The 21,745-nt window shown below is 49.0% G+C and overlaps 2 protein-coding genes across 3 annotated transcripts in view; one reads left to right on the top strand and one right to left on the bottom strand.

Annotated features, from left to right (window-relative positions):
- Positions 1 to 4,901, top strand: part of FER1L4 (fer-1-like protein 4) — a 49,604-nt gene extending 44,703 nt beyond the window's left edge. The window contains exons 41-45 of the mRNA XM_006144062.3: positions 1,689 to 1,787; positions 1,953 to 2,194; positions 2,901 to 3,181; positions 3,293 to 3,393; positions 3,481 to 4,901. Coding sequence (XP_006144124.1) covers positions 1,689 to 1,787; positions 1,953 to 2,194; positions 2,901 to 3,181; positions 3,293 to 3,393; positions 3,481 to 3,673 — 916 coding nt within the window. The 3' untranslated portion in view covers positions 3,674 to 4,901. The remainder of the gene's footprint in view (positions 1 to 1,688; positions 1,788 to 1,952; positions 2,195 to 2,900; positions 3,182 to 3,292; positions 3,394 to 3,480) is intronic.
- On the bottom strand, positions 4,829 to 21,228 carry ERGIC3 (ERGIC and golgi 3). Of its 2 annotated transcripts, XM_027770156.1 has the most exons (14): positions 21,070 to 21,228; positions 20,863 to 20,933; positions 20,659 to 20,746; positions 20,320 to 20,439; positions 15,639 to 15,732; positions 13,956 to 14,121; positions 13,764 to 13,821; positions 8,163 to 8,177; positions 7,459 to 7,490; positions 6,266 to 6,362; positions 6,124 to 6,188; positions 5,361 to 5,497; positions 5,230 to 5,285; positions 4,829 to 5,047 (listed from the first exon to the last, which is right to left on the bottom strand). In XM_027770156.1, exons 1-14 carry the CDS (start codon positions 21,155 to 21,157, stop codon positions 4,968 to 4,970), a joined length of 1,167 nt encoding a protein of 388 aa, XP_027625957.1. In that variant the 5' UTR covers positions 21,158 to 21,228; the 3' UTR covers positions 4,829 to 4,967. The 2 variants fall into 2 exon arrangements, with proteins under 2 accessions (XP_027625957.1, XP_006144123.1); XM_006144061.3 differs by lacking the exon at positions 8,163 to 8,177.
- Positions 21,229 to 21,745: the final 517 nt, after the last annotated feature.

Genomic DNA, 21,745 nt, shown 5'->3' with positions numbered 1-21,745 from the left:
AAATCTAAGCCCCAGTGAAAAGCAGAGGGTGTTGACCACAGGACTTTCAGTCACATGAGTCACTAAATTATTCTTTTATTAGTAATTTTTAGTGTCTGTCACTTTTTTTTTTTTTAAGATTTTATTTAACTTTATTTACTTAAATTTGACCAGAGAGAGAGAGAGAGAGAGAGAAAGAGAGAAAGCAAGTCGCCAGGTCTGGGACTCAAACCGTGGCTAGCCATATGGGAGTCCAACGCCTTTAACCACCATGCCACATGCTGGCCCCAGTGTCTGTCACTTGTAAACTGAAAGAGTCCAAATAACTTTCAGTCAGTCCCCGTGAGACTTGAGTTAGTCTGAACTTCTGTGTAGGGTGTAACCAGTTTAGACAGGGCTGGATCCAGATGTCCAAATGTGGTCAGCTTTCACTCACTTTCTTTTCTTTTTTTTTTTGGAGAGGTTTTCGCTGTAGGGCGCATGCGCTCGCCAGACAGAGAGAGACATAGAGACAGAAAACGAGAAATCACCCCCCAGAGGGGATGGTCACGCCACAATCCCTTCTCCTCCATTCTCCTCTTGGGATCTTGGGCACGCATGCACACGCGCCCAGTGTGAGTTTTAAGCCACCGAGTCTGGGACGCGAACCGCGGTCGACTATGTGGGAGTCCGCGACATAGCCATTACGCTCACTGCTGGTTCCCATCACTTTCTTTTCTTTAAAATTTTACTTATTATTATTTTTTAAATTTTTCTATAGGGCATACATGTTCACCAGAGAGAAAGAGAGAGAGAGAGAGAGAGAGAGAGAGGGAAAGTGAGAAGGCAAGCCACCAGGTTCCAGACTTGAACCACAGTTGGCCATGTGGGAGTCCAGCACCTTAACTACCATGCCACCTGCTGGCCCAGTGTGTCACTTTTTACCTCTGGGCTCTGCTTTCCTAGTGAGCCTTTTGCAGTGTGGGAGCAAAGTGTCTGCTAACAGTGTCATGCTTCCATATTACCAGCCAGATCATCTGAGTGGAAATAAACCCGTCTCTCTGATATGGACCAGCTGTGGTCAGATGCTGCTCCCTGAGCCAATCACTGTGTAGGAACCATACTACACTGACTGGCCAGCTGAGGTGATGTCCCCACCTCTGGAGCCAGGAAGGAGCCTGCTCCCCCCAAAAAACACATAGAGTGGTAGTGGGCTGGGCAGGGTCACCAGCAGAAAATGAGAGTACTGTCAATAAATGAGGTGAAACATGCTGGGTAAGAGAAACCGCTATCCCGGCAAGCCCCTAGCAGCCAAGGCCAGGGCTACATGAGGGCAGGATCCAGAATGTTGCAGGCCCTCTTTCTGTCCTTTGGGCTCTCTCTCCTGTCCTCTCACTTCTCCCAGCAGACTGGCTTTCTCTGCTCATCTCTTGCACATCACTATGGCTTACAGTGGCTCTAATTCTGCATCTGATGTCACACTGCTCAACGTTTCAGGGCACTAATTCCAAACTTATGGGAAGGAGAGCCTCACTGGCCCAGCCATGTTGGCAGGCCAATTGTGGTGCCACCTGCTGTCTCTTCATGGGACATGGTACCCTGATTACCCAGCTGGCACATAGCAGGTGTTCAGTGAATGCTAGTAACCTGGCTCAGGTCCTTCCTGCTGTCTGCAGCCCTGCCCAGGGCACCTCTCCAGTCTGAAAGCCATCTTCCAATACCATCCCCAGCTATGAGCTCAGAGTTATCATCTGGAATACTGAAGATGTGGTTCTGGATGATGTGAATCCCCTCACTGGAGAGATGTCGAGTGATATCTACGTAAAAAGGTAGGCCTGCAGGCAGGGCCAGACAGATGGCTGTGTGCTGAGGGGGGATTGCACACTGGGGCTTGACTCAGGTCCTCTACATGCCTGGGCAAGAAACTGGGGCCTGGGCATGGTTCCAGCCCTGATGTCCACTTGCCTTGGCTTGTCCCTTTCCTCTGGTCCCAGCTGGGTGAAGGGGCTAGAGAATGACAAGCAGGAGACAGACGTGCACTTCAACTCCCTGACTGGGGAGGGCAACTTCAACTGGCGCTTTGTATTCCACTTTGACTATCTGCCCACTGAGCGGGAGGTGAGCGTCCGGCGCCGGCCTGGACCCTTTGCCCTGGAGGAGGCCGAATTCCGGCAGCCAGCCGTGCTGGTCCTGCAGGTCTGGGACTACGACCGCATATCTGCCAACGACTTCCTTGGTACTGTTCAGCCATCCCCAATCTCAACCCTGGCTCCTGCTTTCTGCTCTCATGAGATCCACCGCTTAGCCCTTGTCCTGTGGATCCCTGCTCTAACCTAGGATTTCAGACCCTACGTACGAACCTCTGCTTTCTGGTCTAAGTTTTGAGCTTATTAAACCCTGACCACAATCATCTCCATCCCCACCCAAAGTCCTGAGCTGTCCTCTGATCTGACCCTTGGATTCAGATTCCATGGCCTTTGGCAATCTGGTCCCAAGCCCTGGTCCTCTTCCACTGGGATCTTGACAGCCTGTTGACAAGTGGGCTATAGGGTGAATAGTCCATAGCTGTGTTCTGACCACCGCATTCTTTTCTTTTTTTTTAAAGAGGTTTTAGCTATAGGGTGTGTGTGCTCGCCAGAAAAACAGAAACAGAGATAGAAAGCGAGAAATCACCCCCCAGGGGAGATGGCCACACCACAATCCCTTTTCCTCCATTCTCCTCTCGGATCTTGGGCACACACACCCATGCGCCTGGCTTGGGTTTAAGCTACCAGGTCCGGGACTCGAACCGTGGTCGACTACATGGAAGTCCAGTGATAGCCATTACGCTAACTGCTGGTCCCTTTGACCACCACATTCTAACTTTTAATGCCCCAATTTATAGCCCAGTGTGGGGGCCCATTAGTCCCTGCCCTCACTAAGGCAGGATCCCCGATTTATAGGATCCCTGGAGCTGCAGCTGCCGGACATGGTGCGGGGAGCCCGGGCCCCTGAGCTCTGCTCTGTGAGGCTGGCCCGGGATGGGGCTGGGCCCAGGTGCAATCTGTTTCGCTGCCGCCGGCTGCGGGGTTGGTGGCCTGTAGTGAAGCTGCGGGAGGCAGAGGACGTGGAGCGAGAGGCGCGGGAGGCCCAGGCTGGCAAGAAGAGACGGAAGCAGAGGAGGAAGGGCCGGCCAGAAGACCTTGAGTTCACGGACACGGGTGGCAATGTCTACATGCTCACGGTGGGTGTAACCAGCGCAGGGAACGAGCCTGGGCTGGGGCCCGGCCTGAGCTTGCCCAGGAGCTAGGGCCCTGCTCTCAGTGCTCAGCAATGCGGGAGTGTGTTTTCCTAGGGGAAGGTGGAGGCAGAGTTCGAGCTGCTGACTGTGGAGGAGGCTGAGAAACGGCCTGTGGGGAAGGGGCGGAAGGAGCCTGAGCCCCTGGAGAAGCCCAAGTAAGTCAAAAGCATGGGTGTGGGGGGGTGGTGGTGGTGTGGCCAGCAGGGCCTGCCTAGTATCCTGACAACCCCTTCCCACCACAGCCGCCCCAAAACTTCCTTCAATTGGTTTGTGAACCCGCTGAAGACCTTTGTCTTCTTCATCTGGCGCCGGTACTGGCGCATCCTGGTGCTACTGCTGCTGCTGGCCCTGGTCACTGTCTTCCTCCTCCTTGTCTTCTACACCATCCCGGGCCAGATCAGCCAGGCCATCTTCCGTCCTCTCCACAAGCCCTGACTCTAACTGACCCTGTACACCACCCCGGACTCCCACTCCTGGAAACCCCTCCCACCAGGAGCTATCACCAGGTTCGGTGTTTGTGAATAAACCTTGGCACACAGCCACTGACACTGGACTCCATGCTGTGCAAGGCCAGCTCTTACAGGTGGCAGAGGGCAGAGGTGTTTTCAGGTGGGCTCAGGTGCTGGGGATTTACTGGAAGACTGCACAGGGATGGAAGGCTGCCTGGCTCCCTGGGCTGTGGTATGATGAGGTCTTTGGCTTTAGTTCTCTCCAGGTAGAAAGGGCTCTGATGGGAAGCACTCGTTGAAGCCAGAGCCAGGGTCCCTGGTCCAGATTGGCCCCCTGCTACTGGACTGTTGGGAAAATCATGATGCATTTTTGCACAGAAAAACAAAAATGTCATGACTTTCCTGACAACCTATATAATCCCTTCCCACTTTTCAATTCTGACTTCATCTAGGAGGCTGCAAAGGACTTGAATGGACTCCTCTGCACCAAGACCTGTATGGGGCTTGCCACAGAGCAGTCAGTGAGCATGAGAGTATTAGGAGACTGAGCCAGGCTGGCAGGGAGTAGCCCCAGCTGTAGCTGCCACTGAAGAGGTGGCAAGCCCCAGTCTACTCTCAGGGCCCTCTTAACAGTGGCACTGAGTCCTGTGGGCCACTGTGGCTCCAGGAAGCTCACCCTGGAAAAGTCCATCTGGGCCTGGGGGCTAAAACCAAAGACCACAGTGGGTGAGGGATTAGGAAGAGTTATGGAATGGACATCAGTCTGGTTAGAATGTTCTTTTTTTTTTTTTTTTTAAAGTTTCCTTCTTCCATTAACAAGAGATACTAACAGGGCTTTCATGCTGCGATCTAACCCTAGTCCAGATCATGGGCATGTGTGCGCCTGGTATGTTCAGGGAGGTCTCTGGATGTAAACCCAGCACCTTTCCCTGTGGGTCGGCCCCACTGAACTTGGCGTTTTACCGCTGCACCACCAGCCAGCCTCTGAATGAAGCCTTATTAACCAGAGATGCCCATGTGGGGCTCCCAGAGGGCACCTGGGCCACAACTCATCAGTCCTATGTGGTTCCCACATGTGGCTGTAATAAGGGGTTGTTCACATGCTCTGTCCCACCCCAAGAACCACACGGTGAGAAGTGAGTACTATCACAATCATTACATTTATCAACCCGGGGTTGGGACTGGCTCAGGAGGGAATGCAGGGGGATAGGAGAGGCTAGGGAATATCACCACAGGCCAAAGAGAAACAGGAGACAGCAGGACAACTGAGAGAGGTGGAACTACGTTGTCTTCCCTAGATCGATTTTCTTCTGGATGGCTCGTGCTGAGTGGTAGATGAGTGAATCGATGAGTCCAGCCACTGGGAGAGAGACGAGGGCTGGCACGGGCCTACCTTGGCCCTTGGATTGACTTTGAGAGCCAGGCTGGCATCTCCCCTTGGCTCTGGCAGGGCTTCTCCTCCCCAGCCACAGCTTGGTGTGTCCAGGGTATACTCCCCACCATGCCCAGCCTGTGCCCCCAGAGACGCCCCAGGCTCCTTACCTGTGAACATGCCCCCAATGATGGCGCACACGCCTGTCAGGAAGTGGGTAAAGGACCTGGCAGAGGGAGTGGGTGGGCTCAGCAGGCACCCCACTCCCACAGACCCAGACTCCTTCCTTCTCCAAGCTCACCTGTGCTTCTCCGTCAGCTTCACCATCATGGGCGAGAGCTCATAGAGCACGAAGACTCCAGGAAGTCCCTGGTCACCCAGCAGCCCGTTTGCAACTTTCTCATGTCTGGTCACAGAGAACTGATTTGTCCTTAGAACCTGGGATAGGAGGAGAGCCACGACTCACTCCCAGCCCCCTCAGCCCTGCCCCATGCCTGCCCTATGGTGCCTTGACTGTGTAGAGGGAGAGAATGAGACTCCGTGCTCTACCACCACCAGGTCTGGGGACCACCCTAGCTCCCTCTCCTGGCCTTGTCACCCCAATCTCTCTCTGGTCACCAGCCCTTTACTGTCTGCCACCCAGCTACTTTTGGTGAAGGCTCTTAACTGGCAACTCTCCAAGGCCATGCTAACAGGGGGTGGGTCTGACTTCCTCTGCCCTCAGTGCCTGGCTTTCTGCCTCTCGCTGAGGTGCTGCTCTGCAAGCCAGAGCAGTAGCCAAAGCAGCCTGCCAGCCCAGGACAGACCATGGGACCCACACGGACAGTGGGCAGTGGAGGAGTGGGTGGTGGCGGTTCAGACAGTAGAATAGAGCAAGAGCACTGAAACCTACCTGTACTCTGCCTGGGAAGGAAAATCGCCCACCTTCTCTGAGCCTCAGTTTTTTATCCCTCATAGGGGATAAGAGCAGAACTTCACTTCCCAGGATGAAGGAATTAAATAATGAGACTCAGGTGCTTGGTACCACACAGGAGATGCTGGAATCGGGGCTCCCTCTGACTCACCTCCCCGTCTACTTTCATGTACACTGTGGGCACCACCTTCACAAAGTACTGGAACATCATGGAGGCTGGAGGGAGAAGACAGCACTGGGCGTAGGTGCCAGGTAGGGCTTTGGTAGTGGGGGGCTACCTCCCAGGCTGGTACCTTGGGGTGCAGTGACGTTGGTGTGGTCCAGGGGGTTCACAATGCCCGGATAGTCCTCCCCGAACGACAGGTGCTGGATATAGTGGGTCATGTTGATCTGTAAGCAACACAGGCCCAACAGTCCCCAAGTCACCCACCGCTGTGTTAAAGTAGTAGACTGGGTTGCCCGGGTCTGTCTGGGAAATGGAAAAGCGGAAAGGAGGGGCGCTGTCTGGGTGAAGCTAGGGACCTAAGGGAAGAATCTGTAAGAATTCCTCCTTCGCACAGTCTGTAGGCTCCTGCGGCTCCGGGGTTTAAGAAGCTAGCTTTGCCCATCATTAGACACACACAGCTGGCCCTGTGTGGCTGGGGCTGGGTTTTGCCGGAAGTGTCCAAAATGCCCGGATAGTCCTCCCCGAACGACAGGTGCTGGATATAGTGGGTCATGTTGATCTGTAAGCAACACAGGCCCAACAGTCCCCAAGTCACCCACCGCTGTGTTAAAGTAGTAGACTGGGTTGCCCGGGTCTGTCTGGGAAATGGAAAAGCGGAAAGGAGGGGCGCTGTCTGGGTGAAGCTAGGGACCTAAGGGAAGAATCTGTAAGAATTCCTCCTTCGCACAGTCTGTAGGCTCCTGCGGCTCCGGGGTTTAAGAAGCTAGCTTTGCCCATCATTAGACACACACAGCTGGCCCTGTGTGGCTGGGGCTGGCTTTGCCTGAAGGTCTCAAGTCCAGAAAGTCTAGCCCAGAGGGCCCCAGCACTTCCTCCTGCTCTGACTGATATCAACCTCAGAGGGGTCTTATAAAAAATGCAAAGCTGATTCTGTCATGACCCCGCCTCAAGTAGCCCATTAGCTCCCCACTGTTCTTAAGAAAGATCAGACTCTTTAGCCTGACCTCTGAGTCCTGTGCCAGCCTCTCCAGTCTCATCTGGCCACTCCTGTGTCTGGAATTCCTCAGATGTGCCACCTACCCTTCTGCCCTTGCCCTGAGATCCCTCTGTCTGGGACACTAACGGCCTCCTTCCCTGCCCTTAGCCCACTCTGATCTCACTTCAAAAGGAACTCTCACTTCTTCCATTCTCAGACTGGACTCCCATCAGATGGGGTATCTTTGTCTATATGTGCTCCTCATCCCAGGCTATCCCTATAGGCCAACAAGACAACCACCAAGCCTCCTCGCCACCACCCTCCAGGTTTCCCCCAGTACGCACGTTGTCAAGGCCGAAGCTCTGCAAGTCATGGACTAGGAGAAAAGGAGAAGGTGTTATCAGAAGAGGGCTGGCCTACTGGCTCCCACAGAGTCCTGCTCAGGCCTCTTCACTTTTCCTTGGAGCCTGAACTGTCTGGCTTTTCTTGATCTGCATTCACCCTCCAGTCTGGCACCTCCTGGTCCTGCTAAGGGCAGCCAGCAAGGGCCACCTCAAGCCTCTGTGAGAGTCCATGCCCACCTTAAGGGTAGTAAGAACACAGGCCCTATTCTTCCCTGATGTTGGCAGTAAACTCCAGGCCTTCACCCCCTCTAAGGCCCTGCCTGCATCTCGGGAAACAAAATACACTGACTTTGGTCTCATTAACAAGAGCTGATGGCAAATCATTGAACCCCAAAGAGAGTGGGACCTGAGACTGCTATCCAAGCCCTTTCCCTGACTCCCCTCACCCCACCCTCAAAGCTCTCAAAGGGGAGCTCCATGGTACTTGTGCCAACTATTCCAGAACAAGCTCTCCCCATCCTCCAACCACTGTCCTCCTGCTGCAAGGAACTCTACCTCGATGATACATCCCAATGCTTTTTATAGTCACCCAGAGGCCAGGCTAGAAGACCCCAATCCCAGACCCATCCAAACCTCCCCGCTCCTGGGAGGGCAGGCTGCCCCAGAAGAGAGGGCTTGGCCTCCCTGGGGGCAGGACCACTTACTCTCCACAGCATGTACTGCAGCATGGCGGAGGGAAGGAAAGAGAAGGGAGGAAGAGAACAAAGATTCAGAGCTTCACATGAGATCTATGGAGCAAGACACATGGCAGGAGGGAGGACTAGAATGTTCCTGTCTCAGCAATGAGTCTGGCACCAGCTAATAGGCTTCCTCCTTTACCTGGTCCACTCTTCAAAGGGGCCTTTCCCTAGCCAGAGCAGATACAAGAGGGCTTGGGGACAGAAGTATGGTGGAGAAGGAAGAACAAAAGATCCAGCGCTCAAAGAGTCACTTTTCTAGCTGTGTGACCTTGGGCAATTTACTTGTCCTCTCTCGGCCTCAGCATTGTCCTCTGAGGAGGACCAGGTAGGATTTGAATGAAAAACAAACAAACAAACAAAACTTGGTAAACTTAATAACAGAAGATTATACCATACCTTACCTCCTGAAAAAGTAAAAAAGAATGTCAAACACTAGCTCCCAGGCTTCATTCAATTCAGCCAGACCTCTGGCCTGGGCAACTGGATCTGTTTCTAAACATCCTTGTAGGTACAGAGAAGCCCTTACCCCAGGGATCCAGAACTCCAACAGCCCCAGACAGAAGTAGAGATGCTGCCATAGCTTCTGATACTATAAGGCCCCATTCCAGCAGCTCGACAGGATCACCTCCACCCCTGCAGTGTAATTACCTTTTCCCTGGCCTTCTTCAGAGTACAGAGACCACCGCCTCCCCCAGTGCTCAACCTCATCCCCAAAGACTCTCTGAAGGGCCAGCAGGTCCACTTCCACTGGAGTCTTTACTGCTGTTTACCTCAGTGTCTCTGAGCAGCTCAGGATGGACAGGCCATCTCTCATCCCCCATTCCCCTACTGCCACATGGCTCCATGCATCTCAAAATATGATGTCAATTCTCATCCCTTCAACGCCATTCTACTGGACCTTGATACTTGGTCATCAGCAAAACTCTCGTCTTCCATCTCTAAACATGCCTTTCACCCTAGCTTCAACCCCAGCCTAGTTCCCCCTTCGAGGTTCTAGCTCCTTCAGGTCCCCTCAATTACTATTTTCTGTTCCCCTTTATGGCCTAGAGAAGTCCTTGCTCCTTACTGTCACTATCCCCTGATTTACCCTGAAAATTCTCAGCCTTGAAGCTCTGACAAACAACACTCTAGTTGTTTTAGTCACCCAGAGGTAACAGAGAACCTCATGGCCAGTTGTCAATGATTTCAGCAACTGCCCTTCACTCTCTTCTGTATTCTCCTGGCAAAGTTCTAGGTGATTTCCATACCCACACATGTGATCCTTCCAGTATCCTGGCCTATTTCTGGACATCCCTTCCTTTCTGTTCTCTATCTACCTGAGCCACTGTTCTGTAGGTCATTCCCTAAACTTTGTCATTAACAATAACTACACCCCCTCTATAATTTCAGTTTGAAGGATCCCACATCCCAGCTACCAGCTTTCCCATTCTGTCAGCTCACTGCCTCCAGTACCCCAAATCCAGCCAACCTCAACACTACACCAGGACCTCTGGTCCCTTAACTACTCCTGCTCTCGTACTGGCTTCCACCCTCCACTTACACCGCACATCCTCTTTTTCCTCCTTTACCAGCTCACACCCCATGGTCCAGTATCAGGGTCACTTCCTTTACATAGTCTTTTTTTACTTTTTTTTTTTTGAGAGGTTTTTGCTATAGGGCGTGTGTGCTCACCAGACAGATAGAGAGAGACAGAGAGACAGAAAGCGAGAAATCACCCCCCAGGGGGGATGGCCACGCCGCAATCCCTTCTCCTCCAGTCTCCTCTCGGGATCTTGGGCACGCACGCACACGTGCCCGGCATGAGTTTTAAGCCACCGGGTCCGGGACGTGAACCGCGGTCGACTATGTGGAAGTCCAGCGACATAGCCATTACGCTAACTGCTGGTCCCCTTTACATAGTCTTTTGACTTCCTTCCCTTTGCAGGTGCCTGGAAATGCCAAACCCCGGTGTATTACGACACTGTCTTCTCTAAGCCTATGCACACACAGCTGGGGAAACCAGACAACCACTTCATTCATAGCCACAAGCTACCAGGACACCCTTAGGTGGCCTGTTGACCATATTCTCTTTCTCCAGTTAATGCATTCCCAAACCCCAGGACAACCTGTTACCCTTTTTCCTTTCTCTCGAACTTCCAACATCCCTTCCCTTGCTCCACCTTCTCAGCTGATGACCTTGCTTCATATTTCATGAGAAAAGAAACACAGGGACAGTCCATGGGCTGCCACCAGCTCCTTCAGCTACAGCTTGCCTGTCTCCTAGGGCTAGGCCTGTCCATACACCTCAGGCCCTGGATTCTGTCTTCCCTCACCTTCCCCAGGACTTCACTCCAGTCATTATCTGTCTCAGCACTGGAGCATCACTTCTGCCCTCTTTTTTCCCTTTTCTTTTTTTTCTTAAGAGATTTTTGCTATAGGGTGTGTGCGCTCACCAGAGAGACAGAAAGCAAGAAATCATCACCCCCCGCCAGGGACCCCAGGGAGGATGGCTGTGCTATAATCCCTTCTGCAGTCTCCTCTTGGGATTTTGGGTGGGCATGCATGTACATGTGCCCAGCATGAGTTTTAAGCTGCTGGGTCCGGTATTTGAACCGTGTTCGATTACATGGGAGTCCAGAAACATAACCATTATGCCATCTGGTGGTCCCTCAGAAAGCCCTCTTTAGACCCAATAGTCCCCTTAGCTACAGCCACATTCTTTCTTCTCTTCGCACAACTCCACAGTAGTTGCCTAAAGTCATTCTAGTACTCCAACTCCTCTCCCATTCCCACCCTATGGTGGTCCCCCCACCAGCTCTGTCAAGGCTGCCATGTTATATAGCCAGTGGTCAATTCTTGCTCAATGCCCACAGTATCTGAAATGCACACAACATACAAACATACATATTTTTTCAAATCACCAGAGTGTACATGCTCACCAGATAGAGAGAAATAGCCCCCAATGAAGTGTGGTCATGCTATTACTTTTCCCTCCATTTCTCTATCCTATCAGAATTTTGGGCAGACATAAACACGCTGGGGCCAGGATTTGAACAATGGTTGGCCATGTGGGATTTGGCCCTCAGTGCACAGTACTTAACTATTGTGAGATGGGCCAGTCCTGATAAAGTTTTCAAATCCCCACCTCTTGACTTGCAGAGCACCACTCTCCTACTTGACCAGTCCCCTCGTGGATATTTCCTGACGCCCTTGGTCTCTAATGCAGGAGGCCTTGTGCTCAGCCCTTAGAGCGCCCTTCTTCTCCATCTACCCTCACCTCCAAGCTGATCCCATCCAATCCCATGGCTTTAAACATTCTGATGATTCCAAAGTTTCCATCTCCAGGCCAGTCCTCTCCCAGAACTTTAGGCTTGAATAGCCAACTGCCACTGACATCTCGAGTGTCTAAAAGGACACACAAATCCTATTGGTTGGAAGAAGTTGTATACCTGCTTGATAACCCCCTCACCCATAGATCTAATCTGTCCCTTCTTTACCACACTGAATGGCAACCTCATCCCTCTCACTACTCAGCTATAAAACTCTGGAGTCATCTTGGACTCCTTTTTCTTACCCCTAATATCCATGGGCTTCTCTCAGCTCTACCTTCCAAATATACCCAGAACACAATAATTTCTCGTGCCTCCACCACACTCTGGTCCAACCCCCACCGTCTTTGCCTGGACTGGTCACTGCAACAGCCTCCTAACTAGCCTCTTTGATTCCATCTGTGCCAAATTCTTCTTCCCCATTTTCTCTGCAGAGCAGTTGGAGTGCTGCTTTTAAAAGTCAGGTGGTGTGGTGGTTAAGGCACTGGATTCTCACATGGCTGACCAGTTTGAATCCCAGACCTGGCAGCTTTCTCATTTTCTCTCTCTCACTGTCTCTTTCTGCTGAGCACATGTGCTCTATAGCAAATTAAAATAATACTATTACTACTAATAAATAAAATTAAGGGGCCAACAGATTGCATAATGGTTACATCACTGGACTCCCACATAGTTGACTGCGGTTTGAGTCCTGGACCCAGTGGATTAAACTCATGCTGGGCATGTGTGCGTGAGTGCCCAAAAACCCAACAGGAGACTGGAGGACATGGCTATCGATCCTAGGTAGGTGATTTCTTGCTTTCTATCTCTCTCTCTCTCTCCAGTGAGCACACGTGCCTTATAGCAAAATAAAGCTCAAAAATTAGTTTAAAAAAAAATAAAAGTAAAAGTCAGATTGCAAGCCACTCCTTCAAGTCACTCCTGCAAGTGTCTTCCCGGTTCCTGCAGAGCCAACCCAAGTCTTCCCAGTGCCCTTCCACAACATTACTGCTTACCCCGTTTCTAACCATGCTCCTCTGCTCCATCTCTAACTTTCTTAAGTACCTGACCTTGCCAAGTACATCCTTGCCTCTGGGATTTACCCTTACTACGTTCTGCTTGGAATTCCTTCCCCCAGACATCCATGTGGCTGGTTCTCTCACTTTCTTCAGGTCTTTGCTCAAACATCAGCCCACTGGAGTCTTTCCCTGGCAATCCTATTTAAAACAGTACATATGCAATGCTCCGCCTTGGCCCCTCACTTCCCTCATCTTTTTCCTGCCTTGTTTTGGTCTGTATCACTTAATAACATCTGAAACACCACATATTTTACATATTTGGTCACTGTTTCTTTTTTTTTTTTTAATACATATATATTTATTTATTTAATCAAATCCACTTATTATTTTTTAATTTGACCAGAGAGAGAGACAGAGAGAGAGGGAAAGCAAGGAAGCAAGCCACCAGGTCCAGGACTTGACACATGGTCTGACATGTGGGAATCCAGCACCTCTAACCACCACACCACCTGCCAGCCCCTGGTCACTGTTTCTTTACGGAGGCTGTGTGGAAAGGGATTTAATTCTCTGCTGTATCTTTAGCACCTAGATAGCACCTGGCACGAGGCAGGTGATTACTAAATATTTAGTAAATGCATGAATGAATGAACGAATGAGGGGAAAAAAATCTCATCTAGTTATCCTGACAACCCTGTAAGTTACGTACTAATATCATCATGCGCATTCTTAGAAGACCAAACTGAGTAACGCTCAATATTCTCAGATATGGCATAGCTCGAGAGTGGCAGAATCTGTGTTTCAACCTAGCTCTGCTTTCCCACACAGTCACCCGATATTGGGGGCTACCACTTGAACAAGTGCCTTTAATAAGCCATGCCCTATGCTATAATCTTTCACCAAGACAAGCCCTGTAAGTATTGGATTGTCAGGAAAGTCATGACGTATTTTTCTGTTTTTCTATGTATAAATGCATCATGACTTTTGCGATGAACCAATACTATTGTTACAATTTTATAAAGTAGGGAACGGAAACACAAAAGATTAAGATGCTCCCTCAAAGTCGGACAGCCAACAAGATCTGAAACTGAAATCCAGATAGTCTGACTCCTTAGTTTGGGCTCTTCACCACAGTGCCAAACTGCTGCCTTGAGAGAAAGGCTTGCTCTGAGTCAAATGCAAAAACACCAAGCAGGTGAAGGGTACTCCAACTTTCCAAGGTGTCAGCACCTAAACCTCCCAGCCGAAGAAGGATCACTCACCGTGCACATGGGACTGCTGGAAGCTCTTCCCAGGGGCAAAGTGGAAGTTTCCAGCCACCTATAGGAGATATCCCCTGTCATTCTCCTGTCTTGGCCTCTCTTCAGCTCCTGAGGGCCTGAATGGGCCCTTTAGTCTGCAGTGAAGCACTCCTAGCCTAGCTGGCTTTACTTCACTGCACACCCTCCTTGTACCTTATTGACTTCCAAGAAGCCATACACCTGGCAGCCTTCATTCTTCTGCTCCTGCATCTTCTGGCTGAAGCCCTCTCGCCGACACTGCTCAATAGTGTCTGGGTTCTTGAAGGCCCAGCCACGACGGCGATATGCCTCTCGCACATCTTCACAGGTGTTACAGCACCTGTAGGATTGAAGATGGGGGCCAGACTGTCCAAAAGGCACAAACCTGCGCTGGCATCTTGGAAAATAAAAACTCTGTGGTTCTGCCTGCTAATGAAGCCTCTGCTAGATGCATCCCTGACCACTCAGTGTTATCCAGGTGTTTCTCAATGGCAGTAAGACTGTTAAAAATACATGGTCCGAGTCCCAGACCCAGTGGTTTAAAAATCATGCCGGGCACATCTGTGTGTATACCCCAAATCCCAAAAGGAAAATGGAGAAGAAGGGACTATAGTGTGGCCATCACACCTGGCCTGTGACTTCTCAATTTTCTCCTCTATCTCTCTCTGGCAAGTGCACATGCCCTATGGCAAAAACCTAAAAGAAAAAGTTTAAATGTATACTCATAGGCACTGGCCACAGACCTGTTGAATCATCCTCTCAGGGTCAGGACTTGGGAAATACAACAGCAGCTGTCATACCTTGAGGACTTCATAATCTGGGTTAAATTTTCCACCTCATAATATACAATTAATCCTACGTGACTCTTACAAGAAAGGAGTTATTATCATCTGTCCTCACAAAGAGAGGTTATGTAACCTGGCCCAAGGATACAGGGTGGAACACAGGGAGCTGGATTCGAGACCACCTCTGAACCATTTCTCTAAACTGAAGAGAGGGACTACTTCAGCCTCATACCTAGATCTGCAGCTTCCAAGCAGGGCCTGTTCACAAAGCCCATTATTTGCATCAAGATCAGTGATGAAGGCACACACCATATCCCCTCTCAATTCTTGGTTCAATCCCCCAATGTGCCCCAAATCACGTCTGACTGAGGCTGACAGAGAGCCCACGATGGGAACTCTGGTCCCCCAGGGTCCAACTCACTTGATGTCTTCTGACTCAGCACCATAGCAGCTCTCACAGCGATCAGGGTCCAGGGAGTTGGGGTCAAACACCTTCACCTCGATTTTCCCGAGCTCTAAGGGGAGGGTAGAGGCAGAAGCATCAGCTGGGCAAGACACAGTAAATCTGTAACCCTACTCTCTTCATGAGCCCTTCTTGGGAATAATAATGGTCACAATAACAATATTTATATATATACCATGGGTCAGATGCTAAGCACCTCTACACATGTATTAATTATTTTTAATAAAAGTGATAATCAAAAAGCTAAATGCTAACTGGGTATAGGTCACTATACTGTACATACTGGGTCAACGGGAAAGTCGTAACACATTTTTGCATAGAAAAACATGTCATGACTTTCCTGATGACCCAATACATTGTCTCATTTCATCCCCGTGATGACTCTATGAAGGGAAGAGAGGGACTACTTCAGCCTCATACCTAGATCTGCAGCTTCCAAGCAGGGCCTGTTCACAAAGCCCATTATTTGCATCAAGATCAGTGATGAAGGCACACACCATATCCCCTCTCAATTCTTGGTTCAATCCCCCAATGTGCCCCAAATCACGTCTGACTGAGGCTGACAGAGAGCCCACGATGGGAACTCTGGTCCCCCAGGGTCCAACTCACTTGATGTCTTCTGACTCAGCACCATAGCAGCTCTCACAGCGATCAGGGTCCAGGGAGTTGGGGTCAAACACCTTCACCTCGATTTTCCCGAGCTCTAAGGGGAGGGTAGAGGCAGAAGCATCAGCTGGGCAAGACACAGTAAATCTGTAACCCTACTCTCTTCATGAGCCCTTCTTGGGAATAATGGTCACAATAACAATATTTATATATATACCATGGGTCAGATGCTAAGCACCTCTACACATGTATTAATTATTTTTAATAAAAGTGATAATCAAAAAGCTAAATGCTAACTGGGTATAGGTCACTATACTGTACATACTGGGTCAACGGGAAAGTCGTAACACATTTTTGCATAGAAAAACATGTCATGACTTTCCTGATGACCCAATACATTGTCTCATTTCATCCCCGTGATGACTCTATGAAGGTGCAGGTCATTATCCCATCTTACTGAGAAGATGCTGAGGCTCACAGATGAGAAGTGACTTTGTCCCGTGTAAGCTACTGCGTTATCGGAAAAGTCATAACGCATTTTTGCATAGAAACATAGAAAAAATACATCATGACTTTTCCAACGACCCAATAGTAAGCAGTAGATTTCAGTTCTAATTCCCAAGTTTGTGATCTTAACCACGTTACCATGGTGCTTCTACTGAGACCTTTCTCTGCATCTGGCTTCCTAACTCTAAACTACCCATCATAATTGGTGACTTCAATATTCAGTACCTTGATCTCTCATACTTCAATAATCTAACTTTGTCACCTCATCTCAGTTATCCATTTCCATGCTTATCCCTAGACCCTATCATTACCAATAACTGTAAACCTTCCAAATTTCAATTTTGAGTATTTGAGTCTTTGATCACTTTATTTTCCCACTTCACTATCTCTGATACCAAGAATTCACCAATTTTTAACACCACTGACACTAATACCCGTTACGACCTCACCTCCTTCCTAAATCCCATGGCCCATTGTTTGAAGGATTCTCTCGCACATAACCACATCTCACTCATTCCTCTATTTTCCTGTACTAGGCTAGCAAAAGTCAAGTTTTAGTTACATTCAATTCTATGTCTCTGATTCTTTTTTTTTTTCCTTTAAAAAAAAAAACAAAAAACATTTGCCAGAAGGCGTGTGCACACACACGAGAGAGACAGAGATGGGGGAAAGTGAAAAAGCACCCTCCTCCCCAGTGGAGAATGGTCATGCTGTAATCTCTTTTCTATTTCTCCCTCCTTTCAGAATTTTGGCCATGCATGTACATATGCCTGGTGTTTTTTTCCAGTTACCTGATCCAGGAATTGAACTGCACAGTTGGTCATGTGGGATCAAGCAGTCTTAACCACCATGCCACTGGCTGATCCTCTGTGTCTAATTTTGCCTGTATATCACTTAAAACTGTCTGGCAATTCTACTTCATGTCCCTAATGAGTATACTCTCCTAGTCTCTGAGGTGACTAATGTATACTTTCTAACTCCTCAGGTGTCCAAAATGCCTTCCTCTTTTTTCATTCTTAGCTAATGTCCTTGCTTTCAATCTCCACTAAGAAAAGAGAAGGGGTGGGCCAGTCAGGTAGTATGGTAGTTAAGACAGCTGGATCACACACAGCTGACTACACAGTTCAAGTCTGGAACCCAGTGGCTTTAAGTAAAGGCTGGGCCTATGTGCATGCATGCCCAAAATCCTGAGAAGAGAATGGAGAAGGGATTGTGGCATGGTCATCACTTGGGGTGTTGTCTCACTTTCTCTGTCTCTCTGGTGAGAGCATATGTGCCTTCTAGTAAATAGAGAGAGAGAGGTAGGGCCTAGCCCAGAGGCCTAGTGGGTAAGGGAAGCCAAATCCCAGATGGCCAACTGCACAGTTCAAGTCCTGACCCTGGTGGTGTGAAAAACCCACTAGGCATGTGTGTCTATGTGCCCCAAATCCTGAAAGGATTAGGAAGTAGAGGAGAGGAGATTGTGGCATCATAATACCCCACTGGGGGTGCTTTCTCCTTCTCTGTCACAAGTGCCCACAATTTGGCAAAATAAAATAAAAAGAGAAGGAACAGAACTTCATCTCATCACAAAATCCAGTACTTTATCTGCCTTTTCCTCCAGCCTCTACTTCACTTCTGCTCTCTCCAACAACACAGCTCCTCAAAGGGTCATCTATACTTGATGCCTCCACTTTCTTTTCTACTCTTTGATCAAATTGTCATCCTTAATAGTAACTGTTCCTTTCAAAATTTTGTAATCTCTGTAGGTTGACTGCAATATCAATTCTCATTCCTCATTTTACTGGACTACCAGTAGCTTCTGATCCAGCAGTATACTCTCTCTTCTTGAAACTCTTTGTCCACTTGGCTTCTGGAATAACTCTTAGCTCTCTTCTACTTCACTGGCTAATTCCTCTCAATTTTACTTCCTGGATCCTTATTTTCTGGCTTCCAAATAATGGTGGGGCCCAGGGTATAGTCTCTAGACCTCTTCTCTAACTATATTCACTCTCTAGATTTTCTCACTTAGTCTAACAGCTTTAAATGCCATCTGTTGGGACCGGCAGGTGGCATGGTGGTTAAGGGCGCTGGACTCCCACATGGCTTAATATGGTTCAAGTGTTGGACTCTCACTTTCTCTCTGTTTCTTTCTGGTCAAATTAACATAACTTAATCAATAAATCGAGCTAAATAAAATAATTCTTAAAAATAAATAAATAAATACCATCAGCATGCTAGTAATCCCTACGTGTATTTTTCTAGCCTTTCTTCCTATAAATTCTAGACTGGTACATCTAATTCTTCTTTATCATTACCAGGGTATAAAACTGGTATCCTGAATTCAACATGCCTCAAATTTGAGGTCCACACCCCACCCAAATTCTCATTGGAGCCATTCTCCAAAGACATCCCTAATGATCCCCACCTCCTAGTATTCAAATGCTTATGTAGTTCCCTCCCTTAATAGAGCTAACCTATGTAACCACCATATTACAGAAATGATGGTGTCCAACTTCTGAGATCAGATAGTCCTAAAGTGGCGGTTTCTACCTTGCTCTCTCTTGGATCATTTGCAAGATCCAAGTGGGAAGTCAGCTGCCACGATGTGAGGACACTCCTATTTGGTAAGGCACTGAGGAATCCTGCCAATAGCTATATAAATGAGCCGCTTTCTTTTTTGGGAAAGATTTATTTGTCTGTTTTTAGAGAGATTTTTGCTACAAGGTGTGTGCGCTAAAAAGAGAGAGATAGAAAACAGGACTTCATTCCCCCAGGAGAGATGGCCATGACACAATTTCTCCTCCATTTTTTTCTCAGGATCTTGGGTACATGACACACATGCCTGGCATGAGTTTTAAGCCACTAGGTCCAAGACATGAGCCTTGTTGACTATGTGGGAGTCCAGCAATGTAATTACTATGCCAACTACTGGTCCCAATAATTATTTATTTTATTTTATTTATTATTACATTATTACCTTTAATTTGACCAGAGAATGACAGAGAGATAGAGAGAGAAAGGGAAAGTGAGAAAGCAAGCTGCCAGGTCTGGGACTCAAACCACAGTTGGCCACATGGGAATCCGGTGCCTTCACCACCACTCTACCTGCTGGCCCCATTAGTGAGCTTTCTTAGAAATAAATCTTCCAGCCCCAGTCAAGCTTTCAAATAAATGACTACAGCCTAGGCAATAACTTGGTTGAAATCTCAGAAAAGACACTAAGCCAGTCCAACCATGTCCTGAATTCCTGATCCAAGGAGACTGAAAAGACAAATGTTTGTTGTATAAAGCTACTACCTTTAGGGGATATCTGTTAGTTTTCCACTTCTCCCATTTAAAAAAATCTTTCTCGGGCCAGAAGGTGGCATGGTGGTTAGGGTGCTGGACTCCCACATAGCTAACCATGGTTCAAGTCCTGGACCTAGTAGCTTGCTTTTTCACTTTCCCTCTCTTTTTCTTTCTCTGGTGAGTGTATGTGCTCTGTAGCAAATTTTAAAGTAATAATAATAATAATGTTATATAATTAAAAAAAAAATCCTTCTCTTTCTCTCTGGTTATCCTCATCTCAACTCATTCATTTCTTCAGGCTGAAAGCCTTAGAATCAACATTGACTTTGCTTACACCCCACATCCAAGCCTACAGAAAATTCTAGTGGCTCTACTGGTGCTCAACATATATCTGCTGAATGAACTAATGACAAAGCTTGCCACCAGCACAATCCCTAAGGTATGAGAAAAATCATACTACAGTACACTGAGTTAACAGGCATTGGAAAGTCAATTGCCTGGAGAAAGGAAAGGAAGCTAAGAGTGAGCTCTCTGTGCTAGACATTTCACACATTACTTCATTTGGCCCTACAGGGGATGCAAACATTCCGAGAAGCTTGGCTCCATCTAAAGGAGTTCAACCAAGGCAACAGCACAAAAGACACACTCTCATACGTGTTATCCAAACTATAATAACCAGAGCTTGGGAACCCCTGAGAATGACTGACAGGTCAATATAGTATATAGAGATGTGAAATCTGGATTTCCGCCACTCTGAATAGCTGTGAGACCCTAGGAAAGCTACTTAACTTCTGTAGGTATTAACTATTTAATGTCACTGAGTTTGCCACACCCTGACTGCCAGGAGGTTTGGTTTGGGCATGTCCAGCTCTTGTATCTAAAACCTGGTATTCCATCCTCTGGTTACCATGCCGTTCAGCCTCTGTGCTCACGGGGATGCCATCCTTGTCTAGTCGTTGCTTGAACAGGTTGTGTTCCACATCCAGCTGCTGTTCCCCAGCCACATCCATGGCATCGATGCTCAGATCTGGAAGCAAGAAATCAGGCTAAGGTACTGGGACCCCAGGGGCAAGGAGATTTGGGTTTTGGAGGGGAAAAAACCTAAATCCTGTCTTGAGTGAGAACTAAATTAGGTGAAGGAAGCTGTCCTGGGGTCCAGTCCAGAACCTAAGGCTGGAGGTGAGAATTACGAAGCCCACCTGGGATCCCTAGGACTCACAACTCCCACCCACCGTAAAGTACTCACAGGCACAAGGCATGTGCGGGAAAAGTACATCGATGTTGATCTTCAGTTTATCTCCCCGGGACTTGTCCACGTAGAGCTCAGGATGCACCTGGGGCAGCATGATCTCAGTATGAGGCCCCATGCCTCTCCTACCCTATTCCCATACCTACAGGTCCCACCCTTTGAACGCTAAGCCCCGCCCACGTTCTAGGCCCTGCCCCTTACCTCAGTGGTGAGGTAATACTGCAGCTCCGACAGGAACAGCAGCAGCATGAGAAGGCCACTGATAATGGTCACTGCAGGGCAGGAAGCGAGGGTCAGACGGCCCCTGTTCCACTCCCTCAGTCTCCAGCAGGCCAGTCGGAGTCCAAGAGCCCGGGCCAAGCTCTAGGACACCTCCTGCCCCGTGACCCCGGCCCCGCTGAGACCTACCCGTGGCGCCCCCGCAGGTCTTAACCCGGAAGTCTTCCAGAGTCTTGGGGTAGGCATCGAACTGCTTGAGCTTCCCCAGCGCCTCCATGGGGACCGGCCGGAAAAGGGACGCCAGCCGGCCCGCCCCTGCAGCCTCGCGCTTCCGGCCCGGCGCCGGAGCCACGCCTCCTCCCTTTCCTCGCGCAGGCGTAGCGATGCGCACGCCTGGCCACACCCCCTTCCGTGTTTGCAAACAGCTCGCCCCACCCACCCCGCGGCTGGCACGCCCCCTCGCGCCGGTTTTTCAGTCCCAGCGAGGCGGTAAAGACACGATGGTCACCACGGAGGGTTTTTGTCTTTTTTTTAAAGAATTTTTTTTTTAACCTTGTTTATTTACTTTTTAAAAAAGTTTGACCAGAGAGAGGGAAAGTGAGAAAGCAAGCCGCCAGGTTTGGGATTCAAACCGCAGTTGGGCTTACAGTGGTCCAGTGACCTTATACACCCCGCCACCTGCTGGCCCCCAGGCAGCAGGATGTTTTTCTACATGCGAGTGCTTGGGGAAGATCCCTGTGAGTTAGAGACACCACTAGAAGTGTTCCCTTGCCGTATGCTAGGAACTGCTCTAAAAATTTCACGTCAGTCTCTTGGCCATTTTAGAACAGTGGTTTTCAAAGCGTGTCCAGACCAGAGCCATCAT

This window comes from Tupaia chinensis, unplaced genomic scaffold (assembly GCF_000334495.1).
Source record: "Tupaia chinensis unplaced genomic scaffold, TupChi_1.0 Scaffold000115_1, whole genome shotgun sequence".
NCBI classification, from domain to species: Eukaryota; Metazoa; Chordata; class Mammalia; order Scandentia; family Tupaiidae; genus Tupaia; species Tupaia belangeri.
This window is presented reverse-complemented; position numbering and strand designations above follow the sequence as displayed.

What these genes read in the sequence shown, in the direction of transcription:
- ERGIC3 (XM_027770156.1), bottom strand. Translation starts at nt 21,157, where the DNA reads ATGGAGGCGCTGGGGAAGCTCAAGCAGTTCGATGCCTACCCCAAGACT. An exon ending in AGAGCTTCGGCCTTGACAAC is followed by an intron (nt 6,363 to 7,458) that starts GTGCGTACTGGG and finishes TGTTGCTTACAG; the next exon opens with ATCAACATGACCCACTATAT. An exon ending in CATTGGGGGCATGTTCACAG is followed by an intron (nt 5,048 to 5,229) that starts GTAAGGAGCCTG and finishes TCTCTCTCCCAG; the next exon opens with TGGCTGGACTCATCGATTCA.